Source organism: Micropterus dolomieu, linkage group LG23 (genome assembly GCF_021292245.1).
Source record: "Micropterus dolomieu isolate WLL.071019.BEF.003 ecotype Adirondacks linkage group LG23, ASM2129224v1, whole genome shotgun sequence".
Lineage (NCBI taxonomy): Eukaryota > Metazoa > Chordata > Actinopteri > Centrarchiformes > Centrarchidae > Micropterus > Micropterus dolomieu.
In genome coordinates, this window is record NC_060172.1 from 28,938,211 (window position 1) to 28,947,861 (window position 9,651).

General features: G+C 40.2%; 1 protein-coding gene across 3 annotated transcripts; it reads left to right on the forward strand.

Annotated features, from left to right (window-relative positions):
- The first annotated feature begins 1,696 nt into the window (after positions 1-1,696).
- On the forward strand, positions 1,697-9,600 carry si:ch211-283g2.1 (sodium- and chloride-dependent GABA transporter ine). Of its 3 annotated transcripts, none has more exons than XM_046038973.1 (15): positions 1,697-1,968; positions 2,137-2,222; positions 2,763-2,958; positions 3,368-3,502; positions 3,613-3,817; positions 5,772-5,904; positions 5,985-6,119; positions 6,317-6,420; positions 6,528-6,652; positions 7,462-7,574; positions 7,687-7,827; positions 7,932-8,031; positions 8,211-8,311; positions 8,429-8,596; positions 8,722-9,600. In XM_046038973.1, exons 2-15 carry the CDS (start codon positions 2,142-2,144, stop codon positions 8,872-8,874), a joined length of 1,890 nt encoding a protein of 629 aa, XP_045894929.1. In that variant the 5' UTR covers positions 1,697-1,968; positions 2,137-2,141; the 3' UTR covers positions 8,875-9,600. The 3 variants fall into 3 exon arrangements, with proteins under 3 accessions (XP_045894929.1, XP_045894927.1, XP_045894930.1); XM_046038971.1 differs by having other exon boundaries at positions 2,151-2,222; XM_046038974.1 differs by having other exon boundaries at positions 2,165-2,222.
- The last annotated feature ends 51 nt before the right edge of the window (positions 9,601-9,651 follow it).

Below are 9,651 nucleotides of genomic sequence, written 5' to 3' on the forward strand. Positions count from 1 at the left end.
GAATAAGAGTTATGTGCATATAATGTACACCTTTTATGTACAGATGTGATTGATTGAACATTGCACAGGTTGCAGCAGGAGGTAGTTGCACAGTGTAGAAGTAAAAATAATTACACACGACAGGAGTGTAGTTTAGCGTTTATTTAGGCTATCAAAATAAAGCTATCGATTTACAGTGCAGGTAATAATACAGAGTGCATAAGATATAATATAATAAATTGTGTATGTGTAATTGCACAGTCCAGGAATAAAATAGTGCTGCGAAAATGTTGGCTGATGTTACAGAGACAACAATCAGTGGCACATTATGTCATTGCTGAGTTGAAGAGTCTTAGATACCTGTGCGATCTGTAACCTAAGTAAGTACCAAAGTAAGATTTGATGGGCTAAAGTACTGCAGAAAAGGCGTGGCACATCCTGCCCTCCTGCACAGGTAGGCATTCATGGACACTGTAATCAGACCTGAATGACCACTTTCCAGCGAATTCCAAAACTTTAGAGAATGCCACTTATTGCACCATAGCAGTTGCCTCTGTATACATGGTGATAAGCTGATAACCTCTGCGGTGGGGTGGCAGAACCTGGCCCACATTTAGACTCCTGACCTTGGCAGAGTCAAACCTCCCTCGGATGCCACTAGCCCAAAACACATTTTCATGCGCAATGAGTGCATGGATAGAGAGCACACAGGTAGGTAGGCAGGTGCTTATTACTGTGACAGCCACAGTGACTGTTTTTCAGAGCATTTGATTTAATGATTGCTGATGGGATGTAAAGAGAATTTTGTTGGTGCGTATAGGTTTATCATCTTCGCCATATCTGTGCCCTCATGATGTCCTGTTTTCCACCTGTCCAACAGATGGATGTGTGAGGGCTGCTGCTGCAATACAAAATGACAAGACATGCTTTAGGGCAGGAACAGACTGGGACTAGGCCTGGACGACAATGGCTGTGTGCTGGGGGAGCCTGGATCTCTCATAAGGGCAAGAGCTTCAGGCTATGGTGAGGGTCCTCAAGAACAAGCAGAACACCTGCTCAGAAGAAAACTAAAGTAACTAACTGATTCAACATCTTCTCTGCAAACAGAAGTTTACCCCTACACTCCCGTACACTAGTATAGCACTAGTATAGGATTAAAGCAGTGCTTTATGACTGTCACTCAAACCCGACTCTCCCAGGTGCCAAGCAGAAGTCTGATGTACCCAGTCCATTTAGTAAGTGGCCCACAGACACAAACCACAAAGGTGTTGCAATGAGCATGTAACACAACCTCTTCTATATAAGCTAAATGACAAACGCTTATTTTTTAAGCTTTACTCCATATTGTACAGATGCTAACATCAAGCTGATTCTTTATGTTCAGTGTTTTGATCCAAATCTGTTTTCTTTTGTCATCATGGTGTTCAGCAACCAAAGAGCTACACTGAACAAAATGATAAACGCAACACTTTAGTTTTTGCCCCCATTCATCATGAGACATTTTGCTATGTACACAAAAGGCCTTTTTCTCTCAAATATTGTTCACAAATCTGTCAAAATCTGTGTTAGTGTGCACTTCTCCATTGGCGAGATAATCCATCCACCTCACAGGTGTGGCATATCAAGATGCTGATCAGACAGCATGGGTATTGCACAGGTGTGCCTTAGGCTGACCACAATAAAAGGCCACTCGAGTGCTTCCTCTACCTGAAATTATTGTTTATCTGGTCATAATCTGTTTGCTTGTGTTCAGTATTTTGGTATCTTCTTTATTTCTGATCTGTCCCATGTTTAGTGTAGTCTTATTTCCTGGTTCGTGCTGTCTTTGTTCCCTGCCCTGTTCTGTTAGTCCATGCTAGTCCCTGGTGTTAAATGTTTGCTGTTTCTGTTCAGTCTCTGTCCGGTCATTGTCGTGGGGTGAGTGTTCTGCCTGTGCCTGTGCCTGTGCTGCCTGATCCGCTGTTTGGACATTTTACACCCGAAGTGCATGTAAGCCTGAGTTTTTGTGGTTTTGGATTAAAACCTGTGCTCCTTCAGTCAACTTTCCAGTGTCTTGCGTTTGGGCTCTCTCCTGTTTACACTTCATCTAATTTGTGATATAACTATCCAACTGGGGCATGAGCCTTATTGCAAAGGCAATCTCTGCTTATCATAAAGGTTATATGATACAGGTATATGGCTACAGGAATGTGGTTTGTTTGACCATGACCATGATGACCTCACCGGAGTTCAAAACGAATGATGTAAGTTTTTAAGACACTCATTTCATGTTTTGCATACTGCACGTGTAACAAACTAGTCATACAAGGTCAAGTTGTCTCCTTTTGTCTTTGTGGAGAGCTTTGGATTCTTGATGATGTAAAGATTTTGGTATAAAGTGGAATCCAGGAAATGTCAAATGTGTCATTGTCAAATAGTAATGTCGTCTTTGAACTTCTTAACTACATGGATAATGTCACTTTTGTCACATTTATAGAAAATGTTGTAAGTATTGTCAATGCAAAAGTAAGAATTTCCACTTGCTGATCAATAATTGTTAAGTTTAGAATTTTTTGAAAATGATTTATTTGGCTGTCAACATAATTAATGTTGTCTTAAGTATTGTTTAATAAAACATTCTGCTAACACTTGTACAGTGTATGTTAGTCAAAACCACAGATCTGATGAGTTTTGACACTTATTCAACATTCCCTCTTTGTGAGCCTCTGAGCTGCTGCATGGTGGAGTGTTTCTGCTAAGCTAATCATTAAGGATAATAAAAAGGAAGGTTATATCACCCACAGTCACTTAAAGCCAACCTTTCCATGGAGTTTGGGCTTAGACGAGCACCAGTGGTGACACAGGGAGCAGACATGGAGCAGCAGCTCAACAGACCAACATGGAGCAGGCAGATAGAGTTCACCCTGGCTGGCATCGGCTGTGCTGTGGGTCTGGGCAACGTTTGGAGGTTCCCTTATCTGTGCTACAGGAGTGGAGGAGGTGAGAACGAAGCTGACATTTCATCCTCAAACTAAATTATGAAACCAGACCACCATCTATACATATACATCGGTCTCATAACTGGGTCCAACGATTAACAAACTGTGCTGTTCGTGAGGGTCAAACACTTTGTTGTGTAGTGATACGGATTGTGTTAAAAACATTGTCCATACTGTACTCTGAAAATCCGCACAGTCGGAAGGAACAATGGTTTACAATATTAAAGATGTAAACTACTATACCATACATCCCTTGACTATTACAAATGATCCAAGACATGAGGAAAATGCAAGAGCAGGTTGACTTTGACAAACGTTAAAGATTAGAAAACACCATTAAAACTAGCAGTCAGAACTGCCTTTGCCAGCTAAATGTGTGTGACAGTTGACCTGCATTCACTTCCTGCCAGGTGCCTTTCTATTGCCATACCTGTTTATGCTGGTGGTGTTGGGGATCCCTCTGCTCTACATGGAACTGACTGTGGGTCAGTACACGAGGAGAGGGCCAGTCCATGCACTGGCTACTGTATGCCCACTGTTGAAAGGTAGTCCATGGCTTTGAACTGTTGTCACTGAAATGTATCCATACTGTAAAAATCGGACAATTGTCTGGCTGCAAAAACACAATTTTGACATAATTTGTGTCCGTCCTCAGGAGTGGGCATGGCATCAGTAGCCATCTCCTTCATCATGTGCACCTACTACAATGTCGTCATCACCTGGGCCCTGTATTATCTCTTCAGCTCCTTCCACACCCCGCTACCCTGGCAGAACTGCAACAACACCTGGAACACCCTAAACTGTACCAATCACGCCACCAACAGCAGCTACTCCTCCACAGCTAGCCAGGAGTTCTTCAAGTACGTTTCACTGTGTGGGAGAAACCAGTGCTTGTTCTCACAATTATAAAACCAGACTAGATAATGATTAGATTATAGCAGGATTACAAAAGGCTAGCCTGTTCACACAACAAAATTATATTATTAGTATTATTTCAACATAAAATTGAATCAACATCTTATCAGAGTCATGTGCGGGATATCAGTCAAAGGGAAGGTTAGTGATAAGAGCTTGACAAACAGATCAGGTATCTGTGGGAAGTGTGGGAAATGTTAAGTCAGTTTTCACTTCATCATTCTAAGCATCTCATTCGTCGAATATAAATTGTTTCTAACTAAGTTCTTCTGTGTGCTGCAGTTATAGAAGTGTTTCTTTGGTTTTGATGTGGACAAACTTTTCATAAAGAAGAAACCTACATTTTTCATTGTGTATGTCCTGCTGTTAGGACAGTGGAGTGAAACCTCACATTTTTGGTTTACTTATTAACTTCTTTTACTGCAGTTAGAGGATACATGTAGAAATTGAATCTGATTATGTTAAAACACGTTTTAACATTACATGGAATGCGTCAGCCAGTCAATCATTGTTGATGATTTAAAGTCTAGAAACACTCTGGTCTTTAGACTGTAGAAGAAACCCCATATTAACAAGCAAATATCTTTTTTGCTGTAAAGCAATAGCTTTAACCACTGACCCACCATGCCAACCTATTTGTGGTGGCCCCGGTTGAGGGTCTACACCCATGCTAGCGGCTCTGTTAGGCTGTAACGTTCTTTCTAAACAAAACCACTTTGTTAGACAGACAGAACAGAAAATGAATGTGCAAAATTTGTTTTTGATATTCAGTAGTTAAATTTGGCCAGAGGGTGTGGTCAGAATGAAGGTCTTTGGCAACCTCTATTAGAAAAGTTTGTCATGGTGTGACCATGCACATGTTAAGAAGCGTGTGTGTGTGTGACATAGCTTATTTGTTGTTTCAGGATAAGCACAGGGGTCAGCATGTTTAGTCACTTTTATGGTAGTCTAAGCAGTGTTGCGTGAGCAGAGATGTAAAATGAGCTATGAGATTTAAAAAATACAGTGTGGGCTTGAACTATTTATTATATCTATGGTACTGGTTGTTGTTATGTACAGTGTAAGCAATGCGAAGTACAGTTGATGCTGATGGGAATTTTACTTTAATCCACAAAAATATGATCCTGCTGGTGGTGCCAGACAAAGTCAGAGGATCGCCAAAATCATTTTCAGGGTACCATGCATATTCAAAACAAATTCTATGGAAGTCCATCTATACAGTAGTTTTAAAGACATTTCACTAAAAGCACAAAACATTAAACTCATGGTGCCACTAAAGGAAAAAGTCTGGCAATCCCTCCAAAATTAGGATCCATCCTCTGGGAACCACGAATGCCTGTACAGGATTTGATAGTAATCCATTTAAATGTTGAACATGAAAATTCAAAGGTTGATTCAAAAAACAGAAAAATCAAAAAGACAGGCGGGAATACACGCAACAGCACAACTAATGAACAGACAAGAACAAATGGAACAAACAGACTTATATAGAGAAACATGAGTGGGGGGTGATTGAAGATAGGTGGAACACATTAAAATGGGACTGATAGGAAACAAAGCAACATAAGAACACCAGAGACAGAGGCACTCCAAAATAAAACAGGAAGCAAGTAACATTTTTTTTGGTAGATAAAAATGGTCAATGGTGGTCAAGTGACGCAGCTACCAGAATGGATCACAAACATTAGAAGGCCCAAAACTGAATCCTGTGGGACACCATATGTTAATGCTTCTCTGCCTATTCTCCAACTGATTGCAATGACTCAAGAATTCCAGAGTCATCTGTTTCTTTATGGCTATTGCGTTTAGTTTTGAAGCATAATGTCCGGATTAATGTAAAATGTAATCGTCTAAGAGCATTCATTACATTTTTACTTTTTTTCTTTTATTTGGCTTAAGGTATAAGATGCTGGAGCAGACAAGTGGAGTAGAGAAAGCAGGAGTGTTGCGATGGGAGCTTTTCCTTATTCTCATTCTGGCTTGGATCCTCATTTACCTTTGCATCTTTAAAGGGGTGAAATCAACAGGCAAGGTGAGAGAGAGAACCACTGAGAGAGAGACAATGAGAGGGGCAGACAGGGCATCACAACCCTTGTTTGTTTCTCTTTGCAGGTGGTGTACTTTACAGCTCTCTTCCCATATGTTATCCTGCTTGCCCTGCTGATCAATAATGCGCAGCTTCCTGGAGCATTAGATGGAATAACCTTCTTCATTGTGCCAGAATGGGACAAGCTTCTCTCAGTGGAGGTCAGAAATAAGAGAGGAGAAGGGAACTGGATAAGTAACTGGTTCTGTTTGATTCAGAAGAGCAGTTGGCAGTGGTGCTGCAGTAGCAACAGAAAGCATTTATACTAGTATTCATATTAGCACTGGTATTGATAATTGGAATTGGCAGGGATCAGCAGTGATCAGAAGCTCTGGCTGAACATCCTTCTGTGTTGCAGGTGTGGGTGAATGCTGCAGCTCAGATCTTTAACTCCATTGGGATTGGTTTTGGCTCCCTCTTGGCCATGTCCAGCTACAACGCCTTCAACAACAACGTTCTCAAGTAATAAGTCCAACTCCTCATCCACTCAATTCCCCCCTACCACCAATGGCTTTAATGATCTCTGGGCAGTAAGAGCGTGATATAAAACATATCATCTTTCCCCACAGAGACACCCTGACTATAGCCATCATCAACTCACTCACCAGTATCCTGGCAGGTTTTGTTATTTTCTCTGCCTTTGGATACATGTCTTATCTACAGGGTATTCCTGTCAGCAATCTGGCTGTGGATGGTAAGAAAACAAAACAAGTGATTAAAAAAAGTCTCAACTACTATGTTCAGCTCCAAGGGGAGTGGTTTGTACTTTTTTAATACACGTGTGAGTTTAATTTAACAACAAAAGAAGACCGGTCACTACAGGTGCAAAAGGTAATTTTTTATGGGAAAGTGAGACTATTGCTAGAGTTCACAGAAAGTCATAATAATAATTATAATAATCATAATAATTGAAGAAAGCTATGATGATACAACAAAGGAGGAATTCCACTGAAAAAGGTCAATTGAAATGAATGAAACATCTTACTCTTGTTATTTAGTCTGAAAAAATCAATTATATATTGTCTTCAGTTCAATTCAGTGCAACTTAATTTATCCCTGTATGGGCAATTATATGCAGCCGATCGACCCACACACACACACACACACACACACACACACACACACAGTAGACAGGATAAGAAAGACAAATACTGTTAATCACAAAACTAAATACATTAAAAGGCCATGAGCTTAAAACATTATAAATCGTATATGTAATAAATACATTAATAAAAACTATAGTATCAGTACTATCAATCAGTATGCTTTTTTCAAATGCATGCAGTCTAGCTATGAACTTTCCCATGTTTCCACTAATTTTATACACAACTCATGTTTCAAAGATATGAGACCCCTGTATATTTTCTGTCAAGTCTCAATTATCCATTTATTGCTCTTTCCATCACACATCATAATTTCATGTCACACTTTTCTGCTTTAGAAGGATCATGTTTTACCGTTTCATTCAGCAATGCTACGCTGGCATCTTGTTGTGTTCTCTAGGTCCAGGACTGGTTTTTGTTGTTTACCCACAAGCCTTTGCCAACATGCCAGTTGCTCAGCTCTGGGCTGTGATGTTCTTCTTCATGCTGCTTTGCCTCGGGCTGGACAGTGAGGTAGGTAAGGGGGGGCATTACAGCTTCTGTGATAATCCACAGGAAAAATAATAAATAATCCTAGAGAGAGCTTCAGTATGGTTTTTGTTGTGTATTTTATTTTTTTTGCCAGTTTGCAATGGTTGAAGTGCTGGTGACCAGTCTCATGGATGAATTCTATCAAAAGCTGATCAAGTTTTTCAGACGGAAGGAGTTGTTTGTTCTTGCGGTTTGTGGCGCAGCGTGCCTTCTAGGAATTCCTTGTGTCATGCAGGTACATACTTTAATGTACTGAATGAATATTAAACAAATTATGATCAAACTGTAAGATCCTTAGTCTCACTTACCTGCTGTTCTAAAGAGTGTGTTTGTGGTCAGGTGGGAATCTACGTTTTCCAGCTGATGGACCATTACACTGCCTTAGTGTCCATCATGTTTCTTGCATTCTTCGAGGTTGTAGCCATCTGTTGGTGTTATGGTGAGAAACCATGTTCAGTTGTGTCTTTTTTTTCAGTGGCCAGATAATGTGATGATGAACTTAACACATCTTAACAATTTGTATGGCTGTATGTGCATATCTGACTATTTCACTGTCAAATGCTGTTAAAGTCTGTCAACACGTTAATAAAATTTACTGAAGTGGCTTTCTATGTGCAGGAGTGACTCGCCTTGCAGACAACCTAGAAGAGATGACTGGAAAAAGAGCAAACATCTTCTTCAAACTGTGTTGGCTAATAGTTGCTCCTGTGCTGATCACTGTAAGTAAACAGCCTTTTTAAAAACAATTTAGATGCAAGACTTTTCACCCTTTACGCAAAACTGAGATCCATCTGAAGGTGTTACATCTAATCTTTACATGTTTCTTCTTGTGGCAGGTTATCCTGATTTTCTCAATCATCCAGTTCAAACCAGCCCGCTATGAGGACTATGTCTTCCCTCCCTGGGCTCAGGGGGTCGGCTGGGTCATTGCCATGGCCTCAATCATCTGGATTCCTTTGGGTGCCGTCCACACACTGTGGGTGCTCCCTGGCACATTCATGCAGGTAACGGACATTTACGGTTTACTTTTCTTCTACCAAAGACATTGCAGGTAGTACCCATGTGCACGTGTTACCAGGTGATGTTCATACAAAATCAAGTGGTTATAACTGGTACATGTCTCCTATAGAAACTGAGGCTGTCCATCACACCATACGCCTTGAATGAAATATCTAAAATGCCGTATTATGAGAGGGGAGGAAGAGACTGTGGTCCAACCCTTGCTGTCATCTGCTCCAACATCCATCCACCTGAAAAACCTCATATTCAGACAAACCTCTGATACCTCTGTGCTTTGCACAATCATAATGTTCATCTAGCCACCAAGAGTGGCAGATTTTTAATAAGCTCAAGTTAATCACAAAGTATTGTTTGCACTTAGTTTTAAATATTAAACAAACATCTGGTAAGAAAATCAAACTCTAGTATACAAGAATTATTTACATGATTGTGAAAATGTGTTGCTGCATATCTGCCATGCAGATATTAAAATGGCCATTTTTGTAAGCCTATGAATTTCATTTGAGATATTGTTGAACATCTGCCAACAGTTTTCCTTATTTTTAATGTGATAAAATGTTGTGGAAATATTTAGAATGTGTTATTGCTGTGTACATTTTTAATATCTGGCCAACCTTTACTCTGTAGTGACAAAAAGACAAAGGATCAGTGCTCAGGATCAGGCTTTTGCTTTGCCGAGGGTGCCATCTCTTGGCCATGTCTGTTGATACAATTATGACTTTTGATGAATCTGAGATACAACGACAATGTAATGCCACGATAACAGTCACAGTTCATACAGCTGAGCTTTTGTATCAAACCACTTCCCTTTAAAACATAAGCCACTGTGTACTAGTCATTGTGGCTGACTCATTTATTAGGTCAAATGCAACAGGGCACTGCTGATAAAAAAATTATATACACACACACACGTGATTGGCAGGGGAGTACATAGGTCACGCAACTCTATCATGTTATGTAAGGTGTAATAAAAACCTGTCGAAGTCCACAGCTTGTGTCTCATATCTGCAATGACAAATTGACTGTAAAACACAAACCA

Coding starts and splice junctions, on each gene's coding strand:
- si:ch211-283g2.1 (XM_046038971.1), top strand. CDS start 1,852: ATGTTTGCTGTTTCTGTTCAGTCTCTGTCCGGTCATTGTCGTGGGGTG. Junction 1,969..2,150: donor ATTTTACACCCGAAGTGCAT/GTAAGCCTGAGT, acceptor TATATGATACAG/GTATATGGCTACAGGAATGT. Junction 6,120..6,316: donor ACAAGCTTCTCTCAGTGGAG/GTCAGAAATAAG, acceptor TCTGTGTTGCAG/GTGTGGGTGAATGCTGCAGC.